This window comes from Phaethon aethereus (genome assembly GCF_964289735.1).
Source record: "Phaethon aethereus genome assembly, chromosome: 3".
Taxonomy (NCBI): Eukaryota; Metazoa; Chordata; class Aves; order Phaethontiformes; family Phaethontidae; genus Phaethon; species Phaethon aethereus.
In genome coordinates this window covers 111,555,330-111,578,349 of record NC_138576.1, presented here as the reverse complement: position 1 = coordinate 111,578,349, position 23,020 = coordinate 111,555,330, and the positions used below count along the sequence as shown (strand labels likewise).

The 23,020-nt window shown below is 38.0% G+C and overlaps 1 protein-coding gene across 1 annotated transcript in view; it reads left to right on the top strand.

The window, feature by feature from the left end:
- Nucleotides 1-21,824, top strand: part of CLIP4 (CAP-Gly domain containing linker protein family member 4) — a gene marked incomplete at both ends in the record, with an annotated part of 28,096 nt that extends 6,272 nt beyond the window's left edge. Inside the window, 11 exons of the mRNA XM_081998302.1 lie at nucleotides 2,363-2,481; nucleotides 4,733-4,969; nucleotides 8,272-8,407; nucleotides 9,083-9,223; nucleotides 12,793-12,876; nucleotides 16,244-16,381; nucleotides 16,823-16,957; nucleotides 19,132-19,255; nucleotides 20,052-20,116; nucleotides 20,789-20,861; nucleotides 21,503-21,824. Of these exons, the coding sequence (XP_081854428.1) occupies nucleotides 2,363-2,481; nucleotides 4,733-4,969; nucleotides 8,272-8,407; nucleotides 9,083-9,223; nucleotides 12,793-12,876; nucleotides 16,244-16,381; nucleotides 16,823-16,957; nucleotides 19,132-19,255; nucleotides 20,052-20,116; nucleotides 20,789-20,861; nucleotides 21,503-21,824 (1,574 nt within the window). The remainder of the gene's footprint in view (nucleotides 1-2,362; nucleotides 2,482-4,732; nucleotides 4,970-8,271; nucleotides 8,408-9,082; nucleotides 9,224-12,792; nucleotides 12,877-16,243; nucleotides 16,382-16,822; nucleotides 16,958-19,131; nucleotides 19,256-20,051; nucleotides 20,117-20,788; nucleotides 20,862-21,502) is intronic.
- Nucleotides 21,825-23,020: the final 1,196 nt, after the last annotated feature.

The following is a 23,020-nucleotide window of genomic DNA, read 5'->3' as shown; positions in this document are numbered from 1 at the left end:
ATTTGCGTTTGGTGTTCTCATATCCTCCTGTGTGGTGCCTACAGAAGGGGTGTGAATTTGCTCATATTTCCAAGGAAACCACTCTGGTTAAATGCCGTGGCAGTTGGCAACTCTTGGATAAGCAGATGATTTTTTTTTTTATTTCAGAAAATGTATAAAATTATTTGCTTTGTGACATGAAAGTAATGAATGGTCTGAATTAATAGAAAGAATAATCTTAGCTCCATACTTTGTCAGGCAGTTTGCAGAGAAGGGAGGATGTACATAGAAGGCAAGTATGCCTTTGGATGGATCCATACTGAACTGGAGACAAAATGGTTGTTCATGTATAAATAACTTTTCAAGACAGTGGTATATGGACTCAGGGACACCCATTGTAAAACAGCCAGTACCACAGATGTTTCCTTTTGATTTACTGCTAAACTATTTCCTTTATGATGCTTTGCAGTTAAATTCTTTATACAGAACACTGCTCAATTGTTAGAACAGAGAGCTAGTTTGTTCTTATATTTTTAGAAGTTTTAAAAATGAAAATTGTTAAAGGTTTAAGAATTAGAAATGTTGTGTGGTGCCATTAGACAATGACTGTAACCTGCCTGGGTTGCTAATGAGAGACTATTGGTGCATATTAATTTCCCCTAGATGGTTTGGGGGTAGTTACTGGGTAACATTTGATACATACACTTTTCTTTTGTCACCTGTACTATGCTAACTTAGATCTAGAACAAAGCTGTAAGAAAACAGTGTTCAAAAACTCCAAGCATGAAGCTTGTAAGTCTGAGGAAGTTACAGTAGTCCAATTGGGGAAGAAAAAAAACCATCAGTTACTTTTTAAAATAGGAGTGTGTGCAACTGTTGCTGACTCAGTAGCTGATGTTACTGATCAGTATTTCTGCAAATTGGTTCCTATGTGTGCAGAAAAGACTTACTTGGTAGTCTTAAACATGGATGTTTCAATAGTTGTATGGTTGTATATGACTACACAGCTTCTACTCAGTTTTATATTGGTAATGGTCTTTTGACATTTGATATATAAAAGGTGCATCTGCATACGTACCTGCCATTATGATTGTGCAATGTGAACACAGTCTTTTTTCATGTGTGGGCCAATTAAATTTAAAATAGCTAAGTTTGTATTCATATTAGTGCCATTGTAAAACTGTTAAAATTTGGTCCCAAATTTGTTATCTTTGATCTTTATAAAATTCAGAGTCAGTCTTTATTAGTATGTGTGAAGTTGACATATCTATACAGACATATATATTTATGTATCTTCTATATATGTTAATGTTTTATTTGCCCCCAAAATATTAATTTACTATAACTATATAAGGAAATTGATACAGTTGGGATATACTTTGTTTTATCACGTTGTGAGAAAGGCTAGTGGCTTTTGGGACAGAGACTGATACTGGAAAATACTAGGAAACTGTACAGCCCTGGGGTGGAAAGTTTTATGTTCCTCACCAGTTCAAATTGCAACACCATTGCTACTACTTGCTGGCATTTGGTTTGTGTATTAAATCAGCTAACAGTCTGATATACGTAATTATATACATGATTAACAGTCATATACGTAATTGACTCAAACTGACATCTCTCTTGTATAGTTTAGGAGAGGAGCTGAAGGTGAAATAGACATTGAAACTCCAGTCTCCTAGAGCAGTTATAACTTCATAGCAGACTGAAAGATATATTGGAAACAGCTGACGGAATTATATATTATGCTAGATCTCTTCTGGTCAAATACAGTGCTCCATTTTCCAAACCATCAGTGCCAGACCCTTCAGAGTGCAACTCTTTGAAAACAAAGAAATTATAAAAATCACTAGCTCTTCGTTCTTGGCCATTAGTAATTAAATCTATGTAAAGCAGAAGTATAATCTGCTTTACATAGATTTTACAAAATATAAGTTTCCTTTGCCCCACTACCTGCTCACAAAGGAAAACAACTGGTTGAAGATGCATCTCATTTTAATATTTGACACCCAGGAGCAGTAAAACATAAGTATTTCTGAAACATTAATTTACATGCAAACATAAAGTTACTAACTTGTTAATCTTAGCACAGTAGATTGAGCATCCTGAATAGCAAAGATTTTGCAGTTGAGTCATCAGTATTATAAAATGAATGAAAATAAATACTCATCTTCCAGATTGGTTCATGGTATGAATAAACAGATGCAGATAAGATTGATATTCTGTGTAGAATTACTTCTCATATGCATTTAGTACATAAATAATGGTCTCTCTGTATAAATGTTAACATAAACAGTAAAAATTAATGTCCTCTCAAGGAATCTGTAGGATGAAATATTCACATAACAGACTTGCATACCTCACATGTGATGTTTAATTGCAGATGTGGATGCCACCTGTAGTGATTTTGATTTTGGAACAGCTTTGCATATTGCTGCATTTAACCTATGTACAGGAGCTGTCAAGTGTTTGCTGGAACATGGAGCAAATCCTGCCTTTAGGGTAAGGAGTTAGGTTATAGATTCACCAGAAGGTGAAAAAAGTACCTGGAAAAATTCAACAGTGCGTCCAGGATTTTGGTTAGCTAAAAATGTGCTACATGGCCTGATAATGCCTCAGAAAAATTATTTGTAACTCATAGTGGATGATTTTGTATGCTTTGTCATACTTGTGTGCTGAAGTTTGTGGTTGTGTGTCACAGTCTAGTTCATTAGTTCAAATAGCTTTCAAGATGTTGTTCTATTTGTTGCTTGAACTTTCATTTGTTACTACTCCTTTGTGTCTCGCAACAGTTGTCATGGCAGTGGTTGATCTTTTCAGAAATACAGGAGTGCCATCTGTGACCTCTAGAAATGCAGTGTATTGCTTAGCAGTAAACTTAGTCTTAGCACGAATAACTGATAATGAAGAAACATTAAGTGCTCTGCTTACTTAACCAAATAATAGACCTGAGTTATAGTGTAAAGTGCTGCTATATGTGTCTAGCCACAAATCTTGGGTTTTGATTGTTTTTTGTGTTTTTTGGGGGTGTGTTTTTTTTGGTGGGGTTTTGTTGTTGGTTTTGGTTTTTTGGTTGTTTTTTTAGCATAGGCAGTATCTCTGTTCTCCATTTTCAAACTGAGAGGTTTTTTTTAATGAGAAATTATAATTGTTTCAAGGGTGCTCAAAAGTCATTAGGTATCACTGATGGTGTGAAATCTTCTGGAACATCCTTGTTCATACAGGTCTTCATGATATTCAATCTAGATCTCTTTAAAAATGCCATTTTTCTTCTTTGTCTCATTATTTGGTGTGCATGTATATGTTTCAGATTCTATGGCAGCTGTATGTTAAGAGTCTGTTGTGACAGGGAATAGTGCTTTGTAGTTGCACACGCATTCTGAGCTGGCAAAAGGTAGCTCTGCACTTGAGAAAAGCAATCTCGTGCCACTGCGCCCACTTTTGCCTTCTTGCCTCTGCTCTGCCCTCTGCTTTGTGTTGACACAAAGATTTGCAGGGCACCTGGTGGGCTGAATTGCAAGACTGATCTGACTGAAACAATCACTAACGTGATGTCTAAAAACTCAAATTCCCCGCTCAACCTTAACCCAGCTATATCTTGTTTTTAAGGTACTGTGACTTGAATGGGGCTGACCTTTTATTTAAATAATGACTGTAGATTTTTAAGGAACGGTAGGTGTTTAAGTCTTGAATCCCACAATAAAGTTCTGACCAGAGACAGTGTGTAGAGTTTGCTTATATGAGGACAGCAGAGTGTAAATGCTGAGTAAGGATTATAGTTTTCTAGGGTTGAGACAGGGAGATTTATAGGGGGCCTAGGGAAGACTGAGCTTTTAGTCTGTTTTTTAAGGAAACAAAGCAAATACAGTCTTGCTCTGCATCATTCACTCTTTGAGCTTCTGGTAATTTTTGAGTCCAGGCGCTCAGCTGAGGCAAATTTGGAAGACTAAAATAATTATGTTTCCACAGACTTTGTGAAAATTGACAGATAGGTGAAGATCCATTACTAATGCTTTTGCTGAAGAAAGCATGGGTAGAACTTGCCATTGTTGCAGCCTGACCGCCCAACAGTGTACTTGCTGTCTGGCCAACTGGCCTTGAGTTAAGGTTAACTCCAGGTGAGCTGGTACTCCAACAACTCTGGCCACATGGGACATATGGGGAGTCACAGTCACTGCTCTCTGGGAATGGGAAGTGTTTGGAAAGGAGTCTGTCCTTAATTCATCTCTCAGGGAATAGTCTATATCTAAGTAAACCTGAACAGATTTATTCAAGTATTTATGTGAGACACCAACTTTGTGTATTCTATACATACAACATATATTAATTAAATTCTATCTTACATTTGGAATAAGCCTCACGCAGGAGTAAACTATACACTGGGTAAAGATAAATTCTTTGTGAGGCGTTAGCTTTACAGTATTTGCATTACAGACCAGACTTCTTGCTTACTTTCCTAAATCTTCTTCGGTACACAGGTGCATACAGGTCTTTTGTTCATGTGTTCTGAGTACTAATAATGTTCTTAAGATTGAAAATTTTGGTAACTTAGCATTTACAGTGTCTTATCTTATGCTAGTTAATATATCCAAGGATGTTCTGGCATTTTATTTGAAAATGTGGATGTGTTGTTTATATTCTAGGAAAAATATCTAATGAAGAGGATTAAAAACTTCATAAACTGCTGTGGTTTTGCCTGATCAGATTTATCTTTTCACAACATTAAATCCTGTGCTATGTTATGTTTCTACAGAATGACAAAGGGCAGATCCCAGCAGATGTGGTTCCTGATCCAGTAGATATGCCACTGGAAATGGCAGATGCAGCGGCCAGTGCAAAAGAAATCAAGCAGATACTGCTGGATGCAGTGCCTCTCTCATGTGACATCTCAAAAGCCATGATTCCAAACTATGACCATGTCACAGGCAAGGCCATGCTTATATCACTTGGCCTGAAACTGGGAGATCGTGTTGTTATTGCAGGACAGAAGGTATGATGAACAACCCGATGCTACCCTCACAATTTCTGGACAATCAATTTATTTACCCCTTTGGAGACATACCTCAAATTTGAGGGTCTAAAACTTTCTGGAAGGTATGAATTCTGGATGGCAGTAAGGATCTGGTTACAGAAAGTAATAAGCTGAACAGTTACGTGTTAAAGTCACTACTATGAAAAGTTGTTTTGACAGGCACAGTCTGCATTTTGTATCTGTAAACAGTTTTTTAGCAGTCTCCTATAGTACATCAGCATGGCTCAGCTTTTATTAACATTTTTGGTGTCGCATCAAAATGATGGTAAAATGTACAGATTACGTTGTGAGTTGCCTAGCTTTCAGTTATGAGTATGCGTTTGTGAATTACCCCTGACAGTTTCCAGAAGGTGGTAAAAGAAATCTTTAATTCTGCTTAGCCTGTAGTAACCCAATTTCACTGGTGCAATGCAGCTAAAATCTTTGAAGCAGTGCTGTGCCAATGGGGTTATTACATGTTTCTATGGAACTATAAGAATGTAGCTAATGCTGGTCCAGCTGGAAGGTGAATAGCTTTTAAAAAGCTACCTTTTAAAAATGTATTTGAAAAATGTAACATTGATATTGCAGTTAGTATTCATACCTTCTATTTGCTCTGATAGCAAGGACTCTGAAATGATTTAAGAGTGCTAGAACTCTTAAAGATTTCAAATATTTTTCTGGTTAATGTTGAAGGCATTTGTAGGCAAAATATTATTTTTTAATAGCTTTACCTTTAATAATTTTTCTAGTATAACTTGAGATTTGTAATTATCACAACTGAAGTGAGTTAAAGTGAACCCCACCAAGAGTGCAAAGTAGCTTCCATTCTTGTATTTTCATTTGGTGTATTCTTGAAACTGGGTCAGGAAAAGTGAAGGAATCACTAGCTATGCAGAGGGCATTTTAAGCTGAAGTCCATACAGGAAGCTGCTTATTCTTTAAAGACAGTGAGAAATTCATGGAAGTTTCTTTTACAGAAAGCCATTGCACAGTGAAAGCAAGGGGAGATAATGTAACTGCAAGTTAAGGGAGGCTTTATAGCAAAAACCGGAAGAAATCGGTCCTCTTGTATATCTTTCTGCCAAGCAAGGCCCATAGAACTGTTTGTACTGTAGCATGCTTACTGTGTGTGGATAAAGCTTCCTGGGTTTGGTTACTTTTTTTAATTGAGTATGCTATTACAGTGTTTTTTAAGAAGTAGTTGGAAGCTGGTTTTCTGCTGCCAAAGGCCAGCAGGGCTTTCCAGCCAGCTTTTTAAAGAGAGCCAAAGCTGTCAATACGGCAGGTGGGAAGGAGGAATATGATTGAGCTATTTGGTCTTCCTTCTCCAAGTCTGCTTTCCTCCCTTCCTTTCTTTGTGTGCAAGGAGCTGTTCTGCATTACTCCTGCATCATTTCCCACCTGCTTTCTCCATTTGGCTGAATGGAGTAATTGATCTCAGCTGTGTCTTTCCCTCTCCCTTGATACTCGTGAACGTGTGCAGGGTGGAGCAAAAGTGAGAACAGGATGATGAAAATGGTGCCCAATTCTTAACCTCCTCTTGGACCAGTTCTCATTTCCAGAATATGGAAGCTGGGATGAGGGCGCTGGAAAGACAGCATTTTTATGAGCAGTGTTTATGGATTTCTTTTCTCCTTCCTGCTTCTGCAGTCTCCTCACATGTCAGCTTTAATAAAGCTTGAAAGCCAAGCACAGTAGATGCCAGAGGGGAAATGGATTCCTCTCTTGATTACTGTACCTGTCATTCTAGTTGTCTTCAGTGTAGGAGGCTGTGTGAGCAGGTGTTTATGTGTACATGATTTGGGATCCCTCAGCTTCACCGGCTCATGCTTTGCTAGATTATGTGTTATCTGAATGGATGCTCAATGAAATGTGAGTGCAGGGAAACCAGTAGCTGGAAGAAAACTTTTCTCCTGTTCCTGCCATATTTCTCACATGCGAGATGTCCTCTGCTCCTTGCCTGCGCAAGTCCTAGGGCTTGCGCAAAATTGGAGCCTCCGTTTTGCCATCTCCACCTCTAGTTTAAGTTGCTGGTCACTTCCCTCTGCTTGTTATGTGTCCTTTGGCTGGTGCCTGGAGAGTGGAGGAATCTGCTAGGCTGCTTGGGCAAGCTTCCTCCAACTGAACTTGATCTCTGGGTTGGTACCTAAAAAGTCTGGGTCTAGATTAGCGTGGATGTACCTGCCTGTAACAATCAAGTTTAAAGGAGATCTTCAGAGTAAAAGAAGAATAGGCTCTGGATCACATTTATTTCTTTACAGAACATTAAGAAAGAGTAACTGGGAGGTTTTATAGTAAAGAAAAAAACAGGGGATTTTTTGGGGAGTCTGTCTACTCTATGAGGGCTGGTTTAGACAGTGAAGTCATAGAAAAAAGGGAACTAATAGTATTAAGGTCATATGAGAGAATGAAAACTGAGCAACTGAAAGATCAAAGGTTTTTCTTACTAAAACTAATTTAAAAATCAAATATAAATAAGAATTTAAATCAGTGTTAAATGCTTCTCTGTTATTCCTCCCTCATTTGGTTGAAGTGTGTGAGCTTATATTGCATATTTGTGGAGACTGAGGTCCACCAGCAAGACTGGTCTGTCTTGATATACTTGATATACTTACTTGCTCAGAGTCCACATAGTATATATAGAAATAGAAAAAAAAAAAAAAGTTATAACACTTGCTGGCTCTTTAAATTTTGTTTAATAATAATGAGGGAACAAAAGACTTAAGAATTTTTTCCAAAGAAAAAAATTAAGTGTGCTCTGAAGTTTATCCTTTGCTTTTGCAATATATATACACATAATTAAATGTATACATATTTATACACACCGAAATATATTTATCGAATTTTTTGTCTAGTATTTCCATGGAATCTCTAATTCAGCAAGATACCTAGCCATGATTCTGCGACTATTGGTGTGGAAGACACTGAAAGTAAAACTTCTCGTTAGGCATACACTCCTGTACTTTGCTGATTTGGAGTTCTATTGTACAGTGGTGCTTACTGTCTAATTCTTGTCTGTTATGAGATCTGTCAATGACCACTGCTTTTGTTTAATAAAAAATACACACAGAAAGGCTCATACATTTTGGAAAATGCCCTGGCTGGCATTGAAAAATAGGAATGTCAATAATCAAGGGAGACTGTTACATTTGTATTTCCCTGTTCTGATCAAAAACTTGGGGATGACTTGCTGTCTCCTTCATAATCTATACTATGTTCTCGTAAACAATACTTGTTTAACAAAGTCATTCTGTCTGTGTTGATGCTTTTTGCCTTAGGTTGGTACTTTAAGATTTTGTGGCACAACGGAATTTGCCAGTGGCCAGTGGGCTGGCATAGAGCTGGATGAACCAGAAGGAAAGAACAACGGAAGTGTTGGAAAAGTCCAGTACTTCAAGTGTGCACCAAAATGTGGTATAGCCTTTAATTTTTTTCTTACTTTTTTTTAAAACCTGAATTTTAAAAAAAGTGTTGGAAGATACAAACCTTTTGGGAGAATAAAAGCAGATAAATTCTGTTGCTTTTCTTTAGTGCTTTGTTTGTTTTATTGATCCTTCTAACTGTTCCTAGTGCTTTGGCCCCAGCTATTTGCAAAACCACTGAAACAACCAACCAGTCAAAATTTCTGGTTATTTCTTTGAAACTGTGAGATAATAATCTTTCCTGGTTTTCAGTCTATATTGTTGAAGCTATTTGTTTGTGTTGTAACAATAATGGCCATATTTCTTTACCTGCTTTGCCTTCCTTTTTAAGAGATTCAGGCCTGTAGTTTTTTTTTTCTAGCTTCCAGCCTGAGGTATTTTAATTGATATTTCATGGACAGTCATGATATACAAAGTCTTGCCTTTTGTAACACTGGAGACTGAATGTTACCATTAGGACAAAGGTTCCAATCAATAGTTTTGCTGACTTCCTGAATTACTCTGTTCAAGTTGCTTGATAAGCCTTTTGGTTTCACTGTTCATTTAAGCTAGTCCTTCCTACCCTACGAGTGCTTTGACAGCAAGACATGATCGTGGCTGAAAAAAAAGTTTTGTTGCATTAATATTACTCCTGGTTCTTTTTTGGCACATACAATTTTCTCTCCAGGTATCTTTGCGCCTCTTTCTAAAATAAGCAAGGCTTCTGATCACAAAAAAGGCTCTATACGAAGTTCTTCCATGCGGTCTTCACCTTTGGTCAAATCCAGGAAAATAGATGTGACGCATATAACTTCCAAAGTGAATTCTGGTGAGTATTTTCTTGTATGTTGAGACAGGATTGAGATACTAATTTTCAAGAATTAGCACCAATCATGTAAATCTTGGTATTAAAATACTTGTTTGGAATTAGTTCATCCCTTGGGATGAGAAGGTGATATTTATTAACTACGTGTTCTCATTCTTCGAAATTCAGTAGCCTTTAACTAGTAGTGGAAGGGCGTTGTGTGTAGTTGCATAGTGATTATAGCGATCTGATGTACTAATAGAGGTCTTTATATAGTCTTATCAAAAAAACCCCAAAACCTTCACCACAGCACTTATTCTCAAGCCTTTGAAGTAATTTCTAGTTGGCTGTGATATCAGTTAAATGTCTAAACTTAACGTGATTTCATTTACTAAGATCTTCCTGGGTAACTTGAAACATCTCACGGAAATCAGTGAAAATCTGGAAACTAATCTATATACACCTTTATGTATAGAAATTGAAGAAATTTAATTTATTTTCTGGCAAAATGATCAAGGAACTGATTGTGTTTTATATTGTGTTTTTTAACTGATTTTTAACTGAACTATTCAGTTTTAACTGAACTATTGTGTTTTTTAACTGATTGTGTTTTATTTGCTCATTAAGTTATTTGAGTAAAACCAGAGGCAAATTAGGAGAGAAAGGATGTCCTTGTAATATGGCCTCGGTCTACTGACTGGAGGTACAGGCTCAGTCCTGGCTCTGGCTTAATCTTTTAGTAACTTATTCAAATTACTTAATCAACAGGCTGGATCGGTGGGCTGAGGTGAACTGTATGCGGTTTAATAAGGCCAAGTGCTGGGTCCTGCACCTGGGTCACAACAACCCCATGCAACGCTACAGGCTTGGGGAGGAGTGGCTGGAGAGCTGCCCGGCGGAAAGGGACCTGGGGGTGCTGTTTGACAGCCGGCTGAACATGAGCCGGCAGTGTGCTCAGGTGGCCAAGAAGGCCAACAGCGTCCTGGCCTGTATCAGAAATAGTGTGGCCAGCAGGAGTAGGGAAGTGATCGTGCCCCTGTACTCGGCACTGGTGAGGCTGCATCTTGAGTACTGTGTTCAGTTTTGGGCCCCTCACTGCAAAAAGGACATTGAGGGGTTGGAACGTGTCCAGAGAAGGGCAACGAAGCTGGTGAGGGGTCTGGAGAACAAGTCTTCTGAGGAGTGGCTGAGGGAACTGGGCTTGTTCAGTCTGGAGAAGAGGAGGCTGAGGGCAGACCTCATCGCTCTCGACAACTACCTGAAAGGGGGTTGTGGCGACGAGGGTGTTGGTCTCTTCTCCCAAGTCACTAATAATAAAATGAGAGGAAATGGCCTCATGTTGCACCAGGGGAGGTTTAGATTGGATATTAGGAAAAATGTCTTTACTGAGAGAGTGGTCAATCATTGGAACAGGTTGCCCAGGGAGGTGGTGGAGTCACCATCACTGGAGGTGTTCAAAAAACGTGTAGACGTGGCATTTCAGGACATGGTTTAGTGGGCATGGTAGTGTTGGGTTGATGGTTGGACTTGATGATCTTAAAGGTCTTTCCTAGCCTTAATGATTCTGTGATCCTTCTGTGTAAGTTCCCTCGTAGTGAAGTAAGGATGATGCCCCTTTTCTGTCTGTCTAGGTTCCAAGGTGGAGTACAGACCCTTCTCTGCTGTGTACTGTGCCCACTGTGCCTAATCTGTCCCTGTGTCTGGCTGGCTACATAATGATGCCATTAAATATATTACATTAACATTTCTTTTTGCCTTTTGAACCCTGTTTGGGTGACTCATGCTAAGGCAGCACAGCTTAAGGGATAGAAGATACGCATACATTCTCATTAAATTTATCCAAGCACCCTAAAACGCTCTGCTCTTTACCAGTAATAAGCAGGGCATAGAAACAATGTGCCAGGCTGGTAGTAGAGATGCTTCTTGGCAGCATTTTGGATGATTTATGTAACTATTCTCTATATAGATTGAGGGGGAAGTAAACCCTAATTATGTGTATTTACAATTAGCACACGATTTAAGCTATTTATAAATGGACATCCTGCATAAAAAGCTCCTCAGAATAATCAGTTTGTTAGGAGTATTGCTCAGGAGCAGATGTAAGCTGACTTTTTCTGTTAAATATTTTTCAATGTTTGCTTCAGTTTGTTGTGAATTGTTTGTAACTCATTAAACTGTAATGGAAAGGACTGTTTCCTTTGTCACAGACAGTTCAGTCATAAACCGTCTTTTCTGTCATAAAGGTGCATTTGTATCTTTGTAAATTTTAAGCATTTGATACTTACTTTAAGGTAAAAATCAGAGTGAGTTATGCATCATCTGCCCGACAGAGCTCACATCCACTACCTGCAATCTGGGAGCTGCTGTTTGTAAGATGTTCTTGTGTTGAAAGGTCCATTGGAATTAATGTGCCTGGCTGATTCATTGGGTGGAGTTTGATCTGATGTCTTAATGGCAAAACCATAACATTTTGGAAAATACAGTACATTTGCAAACCAGTTCAGTCCCTGTAGCTGAATAAAGCTGCAGAGGCAGAACTTTGTTTTTCAGGCTTTACCTGCATTACCGGATTACATTTCTTTCCCTTCAACTTCATTCCTGCAATACACTGGTTTGTAATGATCCAAGAAAAATTAATATGCTTTCTGTAGATAAAGTTATAAGCAGCAAAGTAAAATATAATACTGTAGAGAGATTTTCAAATTTGATTTGTTTCTCCTGGATTAAGGTAATCCATTGGATTGATGATAATAGGTCTTCAAGTTTTTAGAAAAGGGATTACTGTGATGAAATTGAGAAATGTGTTATCAGTCACAAACACTAGTTTTTTGATCTGATGCCTTAATGGCTAAACCATAAAAGTTTGGAAAATACATTACATTTGCAAACTAGTTCAGTCCCTGTAGCTGAATTAAGATGAGAAATGTAGTTAAATAAAAAAGATGTGATTTTTTTCTTTCTTAACAGGGAGGGGATAACTCATAGATAAGCTTTTTCTTCATTGAGTTATGGTAGGAAACTGTCAGAAATGCAAAAAGACTGTTCACAGGTTATAATTTATATGGCAATACTACTTCATACATATATTACAACATCGCTGCTCTAAGAGTTAGGCTCTTAAAAATTGTATTGGCATACTCGCTTCATTATTTGTAGACTGAATGAAGATTTCGTCTCAAATATCTCTCAAAACTTTTACATGTAATGTTTAATGCAGAAATTGTGAAATTAATACTAGTGAATAGTATACTTTAAGTACTATAAAAACGAATGTTGTATATATAATAGATGTAAATATTTGAAAGATTTAAGTAAAACAACCTTCAATATAAACATTAATATTTTGCAGACAATTTGTTTATTGTTTAGCATGATAGCTTGGACTGTTTTAATGTGTTAAGGGAGTTAACATGTACTTATCCATCAAAACAATTCTGTATTATTGAGTCAAAGGAACTGTACAGTTTTATCTGTTTTATCAATGCATCCACTAATCTGCAAATCTGTCAAATTGTTGTTGTACATGACTTTCCTGTAAAATTATTGTTCGTTGTTAGGATGTGTATGTTTAATTGCATATATTCTTTTTACAGGCCTAAATATGGCAAAAAAAGACAGTGCTTCTGAAACCAATGTCATGGCTGCTAACAGGGGAAAAACTGTACCTGCAAAAGATGGTAATTAAATTGTTTTATTTTTTAACATCTTGAGGAAAAAATTTGGATAGGGCAGAGGAGGTGGTTTTACTGCCTTACCTCTGCAAAAGTCCTGTATCTACACCATAGAAAAAAGTTGCCTTGCCTGTCTGTATTCAAGGCCCGAGCAGGCTGTACACATTTAGTTCACCAGGAGTAATTTGTGTTGGCGTTTGGCTGGCATTCTCTCTTGGTTTGGTAACAGCTTCTATCCAGATACGTGGACAAGAATATAGACAAGCCCTTAAAGCTGAAAGCTGTCTCTTAGTAAAAGATCGTACCTTCTTAGGTTTCAGAGGGAGACCTTTTGCCCTTTAGCACTACTGCTTAAATTTTGATGAAGAGCTGTGCATGTATTCTGTTGGAATTTTTATTCGCTCCTGTATCTGTGTGTTCAAGCTTGTACAACAAAGCGTTGTCGTCTAACAGCATTTAACAGCCCTGGCACTGTCTCATGGAAGACTCATAATAACAAACTTCATGTATGAAAAATGAAACTCTAGCTTTTTAAAAATTTCCTTTTACATATGAATCATTCTCAGCAATTACCTAGTTTCAGAATTGGATGGTGACTTCTACTTCATCAGTATGTTGTGTGATGAATTTTAAACACCAAGGGACCTCACTTTCAGGGGTGTCTTTAACAAACTGTAAAAATCGTGTCTCCTTTTTAAGGCTTTGTCTATAAAATCATACTACAAGTGTTGGTAAAGTCAATATTTCTTTGAAATAATTTGAAGTGTGACTTTTGAATATACACTTTTTGAAGAAAAGCATCTTTTATATCCTCTGTCAGTGAACAGTTGTGAGGAAGAGACTAGCGTAAGGTATTTGAGCACTGTCCTATATGATACTTTTTCAGAGGTGAGCTAAAAACCTTGTGTAGACAGAAGTTTCCAACATTTGGAGGGCACTTGACGGGTTATTCTTCAGATTCTGGTTACACAATGAAACTAATTGGCAGTACAGTGTCTCAGTTTGACGGATACAATATGATACCCACAATTAACAGGACTCCAAAGGCTTTGCAGGATTTTTTTGATGTGGAGTGAAACCTCAGTTTGGGATCTAGTGGTTTAGATGGTGCTGCCATGACAGGTGCAGAACCTTTAGGAAAATCCAACATCCAACTTAGAAAGTAGCTGTCAGCAAATGTTTGTCAAACAGGAAGGCTATTTCAGCTTGGGGTTTTCCTGGAGTTTGTGCTGAGTCTGGTAATTTGGGGAGGTTTTTGTTGTGGTGTGTTTTTTTTGTTTTTTTCCAAATTTTTTGACACTAGGGATAGATTGTCTCTCCATGAAATATGCAGATGATGTGTGGCAGATAGTTGCCTGGCTTAGTATTATGTCCCATCCCGTCCTGTCGTTCCCCCCCCCCAAAAAAAAACCCCACCAGAAAACACCCCTTAACAAATTCGAAGAAGGATCTTGGGATGGGGGGTTGAAAGATGCAGAGGAGTAAGGACAACTACAATGTTATGTAGCAAGGCTCAAACAGTCAACTGTATAAATACACCCTGGGAATGACATGCCTGGTCATAGTTTTATAGAAAAGGCCATGGGCATATTGAGTATTACAGGGTAAACGTGAGTCATCTATGTCATGCTGTTGCGAAAAGGGAACATCCTGGAATGTATAGAAAGGAGTGTCAGCTGTGAGACCGACGAAGCGACCTGAATGCTTTACTTGGCACAGGTAAGGCCTCAGCTAAAACACTGCCTGTAGTTTTAGACACTGCGTTTCACAAAAGATGTGAATCAACTGGAGAGAGTTTGGAGAAGATACCACAGTAACTGGAGGTACAAAACATGATTTAGGAGAAAAAACTGTTTGAATTTGTGATTGTGTGATTACAAAGATGGAAGATTAAAAGGATAAACCGGGAAGCTTTCAAATACAAAGAACAGGATAACCCATTCTGCATGTGTAACGAGAGTAAGAAATCTTGAGCTAAAACTGTGGTAATTTAGGTTTTATATTAGGTGTGAGAAAAAAACCTATAACAGTACAGATAATTATGCGGTGAAATGTATAGCTGAGGAAGTCCTGAGATCTCCCTGATGGGAGGTTTTTAAGAACAGGTCAAACACTTGCCTGTCAGGAGCGATCTAACAAATAGTTGTTTTGCCTGATGGAAGAGGAATGGATTATAGGACCTGCTGAAGTCCCTTCTGCTCTTCCTTCTCCCACCCTGTGATCTCCCACGGAACGAAGCATCTCCATGACTGGTTTAGTTTCTGTATTGCTGCATCAGCAGCTCTTGTTGCGTTCATGTGAAAGTGCCAGGTGGTCTGACCTCCAGTGAATCCATCGCTGCACTGACTTCTAAATACGGACTTGCAGTCTGTGTTTGCAAACGCACATGTGCGTTTATACCTTGGCCGTGGAGTTCATGTTTGGCTGTTTAGTCACCATTTATTTAGTAATTTGCATTTTCTTCATTGTAGCACGGCAGCAGCCAGTATTTCAGTGCCTTTAGATTTCTGTCCCCAGGTACTTCAGCTTTTGCTTTGACCCACTGCATTTGCCTTTCTGCAGTTCTTTACTGTTTTGCCAAACTGGAAGCTTAAATTATATTGAACACGCTAACCCTGTGCTGATATCAAGGTGCTTTGCGAAAACTAATGAATTAAGCCCCTTGGAATTCTGGAAAAGTTTGATAAGCAACATTATCTTAATTTTTCACATTAAGAAACCAAGGCGCAGACATGTCTTGCCATACGCTGCCTCATTTTGGGCAGAAGGGGTTAGGAAAGGGGAGAACTGGGGTGAGCCTTGAAAAGGAGGAAGGCTGAATATAAGTCTTACCGGACAGTTTAGACATCAGGGTTTGCAAATGGAGATAAAAGTGATTTATTTCCCATTCTTATTTTATAGTACAGATTTTAATATTAATACAGTATGTAATGGAATATAGTAGGCTTTAATCCTGACAATAATTCACTCACATAATATCACCTTCCTTCCACTTCTCATCAAATCTTTAATAGGCTGGATGCTGAAAGTATGATGGTATGATCCCTTATAACTAAGGCTCCCATATTTTAATAAATATGCTTGGGACTGTTCAGAAGAACTTTTGTAGAGTAATAAAGAAGGGGCTTTTGGACACCTCTTCCAGCACTCAACTATCACCTTATGCCCAAGGCAGGGTCAGATGCACCTATGTCACTCCTGACAGGTGTTTGTGTAAATGTTGCTTAACAACCTCTCATTTTGTCTCTCTACTTTGTCTTCTGCCCACTATGGAGAACAGATAACTTCCTTCTTACAGAAGCTGTCCCTTCTGCTTAATCCGTCCTTTTTCGAATATGATCTCTGAAGGACTATTTCCATTTATGTCTTTCAGGTTTTCCTGGGTACAGCAGCTCTTCCTCTTCTACCTCCTTGGAAGGCAAACAGAGTTACTCCAAGAAGCGGAACTCAACGAGCAGCAATAAAAAGGCAGTGACTAGAGTGTCTTCTGCCTCATCTAAAATTAGTGCCGGTATGGTCTGTTTTACCGAGGTCTCTTCTCACAAGTGGGAGTTTACCGCTGTGTTGAGTACTTATGTAGAACTACTTGTGCTGTTTCAGAATCTGAGAGAGTTTAAGACAGACACTTGGGAAGTAGTTTAACCATGAACTTAAGTTTGGCAACTTTTAAAAAAAGTTTTTTAGAACATCTTCAAGAGGAAAAGTGTTCTGATAGTTGTCACTGTACCTTTCAATGGTAGAGAAAAGGCTGTAGCCCACAGTCTTGTCATGCTGATGCAAAGCAGTTCTTTGTCTAAGAAAAATTTGCAGCAGGTTGTCGTGTGTTAAAAGTAGGCTATGTTAGAGAGAGAGATACTCTTATTTACCAGTCAGTTTGCTCAGTATCTAAGACTCTCTTAAATTTTAAAGATACAATGTCACTAATTCCAGATCTTGTTCTTCTGTTGAACAGGGTTGTATAGCTCTTCTCTGGCTACGAGGAAAAATCCTTTTGATGAAGGAGAAATTCAGGTTGGAGACAGAGTACTGGTGGTAGGACAGAGAACAGGCACTGTTAGATTTTGTGGGACGACAAAATTTGCACCAGGTAGTTGCAATACTCTTTGTGTATATTGTAGAATCAATATAGGATCACTTTTGTGTGAGCACACGAACATTAAGAGAACGCCATCTTTTTCCTAACTCCCTCCCAAAAAATTCTAAATTTACTGGTTTGTTTCAAAGTTCTCTCTCTCTCTCCTATGTTTCATTGAATATTTTTTGCTTAAGTGCAACTGCCAGGAAAAAATAATGGTTTAAAACATGACTTTTAGTTGTCCACTAACACGGCTTAATTAGGAGAAATATTTCGATGTTGAAATTGTAGGTATTGTTACAAAGCTTTCTGAAAATCCTCAGTTTAGTCTCCAAAGTGGTATGTAGTTTATTGAGATAACATGCCTTTACTTCTTACTTTTTGTAGTAAGCCTTTTTGGCACAGCTCATCTCTTGCAATATTGGCAGTCTTATCATGTCATATACCTCTCTCAATGTCTTATCTTCTTGACATCTTTAGGAGGGTAATTTTGAACATTTAAATCTTAACTAACAAACCTTTAGGTCACAGAACAGATGAAAAGTTACAAGCATCTCAAAAAGCCCCAAACTCTACCACCATTTTCTCATGCTTCTCCCTTCCAGCTCCTCCCTCCCTTCCCCTTGCTAAAAACCACATTGCTGTGAAGCCGGGTGTTTTCTAACAGAAGTGAGTTGTTCTAAATTATAGAAAGTAATTTCTGAATACTCATTCTTTGTAACCAAATTCCATGTTCTTGATGTCCTTACCTATAACCTTCTTAATGCAAGAGTAATGCAAAAATAGTTGGTAAGTATTGGTGTGAATACCCAGTTTAAATAAGGTCCATTTGATTGATGTGTAAGCGGCAGTACTCTGTCTTGACACATGGTGGCATCAATATTTAAAAAAAAAAAGTTAGAGTGGCAGAATGCAAGATTGTAGTACAAGCTACACACTTTTTTCATTCTTGCCCCTTTCCCCATCTCATTGTAGAGAGTCCTTGCTTAAGATACTGCAATTAACTGATTCTACCTTTTAATGTGATCACTGTTACCTTCATGTTGCTTACAAAGTAAACAATGAGAAAAGGACTGGTTTTCCCAATACACTGTAACAAGTTTGAAATAAGAAAGCTGTAAGTCTCTTCCCTCTCCGCTCCAAATTAGGGACCAAAATTTTTTTGAGAAAACTATGGTATTGTAAGAAGTGAGGATGGCAAGATGACAAATTTTCACCATTTGCAAAACCCGTAATTTATAGAAAATGTAACAGATGCATTTTTAAGTTTTGATTTTAATATGTATCAAAGCTCTGGAGGTTACCCAAACTTTATTTCTTTTGCTGCAGTGCAGATCTTTATTTAATTCTAAAAACAGGAAGGGAAGAGCTTCTGTCGTACTGAGCCCTTCTAATTCATAAGCTGTCATTCCTGCGTTTCTTGAGCTGATAATTAGAATTACCATTTTATCCAGTGCCTTAGTACTAAGTGACTTGAATTAAATTTTGAATCTTTTGGGGCTGGATAGCATAAGGACTGCTAATGGAGTATGAAATTTAGCACCTTTACATAATTAGCTCACATTTATCACAGGTTATGAATGATCAAGCTTATTAACATCTTGATGCCTATTCAGTGTTCTGTACGAGATAAATTGCTGGCCAGTTCTGATTCTTACACCCTTCTCTCAATATCATACAGCCAGCCTTGCAATTTGTATTAATTATAACTTGCTAGATGGAGAGAATGAATGAATCAATATCAAAACTTTAATTTTACTGTTGATGATCTCAGATGAGGCATAAACCATGTGGTCAGAGGACTAAAGAGAGAAACCAGAACCACCGCTGCTCTTCTTTCCTCTCCTTTCTGTCAAATAGCCAAACCAAACGTTACGGAATGTAACAGTGGCTTTAGTACATATACCAAGGGGGTTACCTTTTCTATATTAATTAAAATGTCAATAATTTTCTTGAAACCATATAAAAATGCTGAGATAATTCTCTTTACGTTTATTATGAGACAAATATTTGCATAGTTACATAGATAATAATAAAAATATATATATTATAACTATCTACACAGTTTCTAACTAGCAACTGTTTTCCTTGATGTGGGTGAATGCCAACTGTAGCAACTGTCTAGATGAAGAAAAGCCTGTGGTGTTTTGTTCGAAATACCATGGTTTTACTGTTTTGAAATGTAGGATTCTGGTGTGGAATTGAATTGGACAAGCCTCATGGGAAGAATGATGGTTCTGTGGGAGGCGTTCAGTACTTCAGTTGTCTTCCCAGATACGGTATATTTGCACCACCATCTCGTGTACAGAGGTAAGTGCTGAAGCTGTTGCAATGTTTGTGTTGCCAAACGCTTTCTTAATATGTTTCCAGTGGGAAATGAAGTTTAGCAGCAGATAGGGAAGAAATAAATGTTTTCTTCTGCGAACGGAAATTTGTAACCTCCACTAAAAACCTGGTGGGTTTCAGAGATGCTTTTTGAAAGCATTGTATAAATTGGAAATGCAGCTCCCCCTTTTTTCTCTTGCAGCCACTTCAAGTATTTTCATTCTAGGGCCTCCATTTCTGATACAGTCTGTGTTCATTAAACCTTACTTTCATGACCCAATCCTGATGTGCTGAGCTAAATTTGATTATGAAAGGAAGTTGCCCTTGGACGTGACTGGAAATACTATTCTCATTCCAGCTAACAGCACCGAGGAACCAAAGCACCCACCACTTTGTTTGTAGTCTCTTTGTTAGGTTTCAGGAAGAACATCTGAGGAATATTGTGCTCTTTCCTCCTCTATTTGTGTCTAGTTACTCTCAGACATGTTCTTGCTTTTCTTTCCCTGAAAGTCCTAGCTCAGCCAAACTGTTGAAGAACTTTCCTCAAAATTACATATGCTCTTCCTGAGTAAAAGGCAGGTAACTTGAACAAACTAACTAGTTTGCTCCAGGCACCTCTTACATACCAGCCTGATTGCAGTTAAAGTGTTAGTGTCTCTTGGGGGTAGATGGAGGAGGGAAAGAATCGGAACATGGTCAACATTTGACAAGAAGGACTCCAGCAGTAGGTTTGTTCAGAGTTGAGCTGAAATGACTTCTTCATTGTGTTACTGTTTTTCAGACTAACAGGTTCTCTGGATTCTCTCACAGAGACTTCATCGAGTAAAATAAATCACACTTTTCCAGGTAGGAGAGTGAGTAAGAAAGACACTGTGGTTTGGCTTAGGTAGCCTACTGCAGGTTACCATTCCACAACCAGAACCTACTGCACAAAGCCCGCTTCTCTGAGAAAACAATAGTTTTTCAAGCAACCCAAACGCCAGCTAGTAGTCTGGCTGGTCCCTTCCTACAAATGTAGCCTGCAGCAGGAACTGTGGAGTACTATGTTGTCATTAACCCTGTACTGGCAGAAATAATTATGTCAGAGTTAAGATTGTTGATGCTCTTTCCTTATTACTGTATTGCATTCTAATCGGAGTTAACCATAAATTGAACCTGCTGCTTGATCTGAATTGACATCGATGAAGGGATCAGTGTAGGGAAGGGTCCATATGGAATAAACTACTAAAACTTCTGTGAGATACTTGAAGTAGTTCTTTTTCCTTACCTAAGCTTTTTGTGAAAAGGCTGCTTCAAATTACTCGTTTGGTTTGTTTAATTTCATTTCCGTCCTCCTAAAATTTCAACATGTTATGGACACATATTTTCATGAGCAGTTTCATCAATTTCCAAACTGGAGGGGAGAATCTGTAGCAAATGTAGTGAAAGCAGTATAAAAGAAAACACAAAGAATATGCATTCATAAAGGTTTTGGTTTTTTAAAGAAATTTTACACAGCTTATTAACCTTTCCACTTAGTTTTTAGACGCAGTCTAAGTACCACTTCTGCATCTTCACAAAAGGAGATAAACAGAAGAAAGTCCTTTGTTAGGTGAGCGTCTCGAGTTTAAAATGTTTGGGTGGGCTGGCTGTTAGCTTTACTGTTTCTTGTTCAAAAGAAAATCTTTATGCATATAAAATATCTAGACCTTCACATGTTCATTTTTTTTTTCTTCCAAAATGGGCCAGTAGTAGACTATTTTTCCATGGATATCCAGGAGTATGGTCCTTGGATTTGAGTTGGCATTAAAAATGTTTTCCAATTGTTTGTCACTGCATATTCGCCAAATTCTTACATTTTCACGCAGCTGTGTGAAGTTCAGAGGGTCTTGTTAAAGGACTTCACTTTGTCCAGTGGTCCTGACTGATCCTTGCATGTTAAAAGTTGTTTTGGCTAAACTCTTTCAAGCTCTAAATAAAATGGTTTGTACTGCTTATTCACTGATACTATGACTTACGACAAATGTTGTAGATCCTAGCATCAGGTGAAAGGGAATTGATTTCCAGGTATTTCAGAGCGCCATGTGTACAAGCCTGTTAATGTTATTACATGTTTTGCTCGTGCCAGGAGATCAAACCCAATTCTTTTTTTAAAACAGGAGTTGAGTTTTTTTCCTTGCACTTCACCGAATTACAGATTTGCCCTGGGTGGTTTGTCGAAACAAGACTTTTTTTTTTCCCTCTCCTAACTAGATCCAAGAGCTCTGTGTTACGGCGCAGCTGGAGCAATACCACTACAGCTAACACTGAGGGACCAGTGAAGCTTCATGAAGGCTTTCAGGTTCTTCTGACCAGCTCCAATGAAATGGGGACAATCAGGTACATTGGTCCTACAGACTTTGCACCAGGGATGTGGCTCGGACTTGAACTCAGAAGTGCCAAGGGAAAGAATGATGGCTCTGTGGGGGAAAAGCGCTATTTCACTTGTAAGCTGAACCACGGGGTCTTAGTTCGACCTAGCAGAGTAACCTATCGTGGGATTAACGGAGCAAAACTTGTAGATGATATCTGCTGAGCCAAACTGTGCTCACACAATAGGAAATAAGTATTGTAAAGCACAAACATCTAGAATGCAAACTTATTTTAAAATTATAAATCTGCATTTGCATTTTACATGTATATAAGCATATATATGTATGCATGTGCATATATAATACATACTTTAATATATATAAAAATATATAGAGAGAGAAAAAAAGTCCAGTCACATTAAGAAGTAAAACCACTATTTCTTGCCTGGGAAGGTTATTGCAAAAGCATCTTGGTTTTGAGATGCTGTATTATTTGAATAACGTTCCAGTTTGAGGGTGCAAGTATCTCCACTGTTCTCTAAAGTTGCTTTGTGATTCAGGCAGTATTTAAACGATTTGCCTCCATGTAGTAATGAACTGATAATGCCTTGTGCATTGCCCGCTTTTGACGGAGGAGGTGGTTAATGAGTGACATTACTCTGGTTACCAGGCACTTTGTCAATTCCAATACCAGCTGCTAGCAATAAGAAAGCAGTTGTAAAGTATTTTTACACTTTATCATTCATATCCCTCCTCTGCTTTCCCCTCCTATTCCCCCCTCCAGAATGCAAAAGGGCTGATAAATATAAGGATTTGCTGTTGTCCTAGTGAACAGCAGCAATTAAACAAAAAGCCTTTAAAAAGCACAAATATGCTGCATGTCAGTCCGTATAGCAAAAAGCACTTTTTGTTGTATGAATTTGTAGAAGGAGCTACATATAAGAAGCACTCTTTAAAATAATGCACTTTGCACTCTCCTGGAGAGCTTTCCCTCATTCTTAAAGACTTTGTTTGGTGTGCTGCAGGCTATGAGTATCACAGTTTTAAATGCAAATTAAACCCAGAGTGGAACTATACATAATAGCCTCATCATAAATATTAAGTCTGTATAAATACAGCATAATAATTCCTGCCAGTGGTATGGATTATATGCAGGGTTTTCAAGCAAGCTATTAACATTACTTGATTTGATTGTGATACATGTTTCTTTTTGTTTCCTTTGGAACAGTTTCCAGTATAAATTTCTTTTTAAGAGACTTACGATTGATAAATTAAGGACAGTTTTAGGTACAGCATTATAACATACCTTGATGCAGCATTATTTGCATATCATCAGCCTTTGTCCATGTTTTAAACATATAATGTATTTTCATTGCTCAGCAAGTGTAAACATTATCTTATCATTGGGATGGTTTTGTGT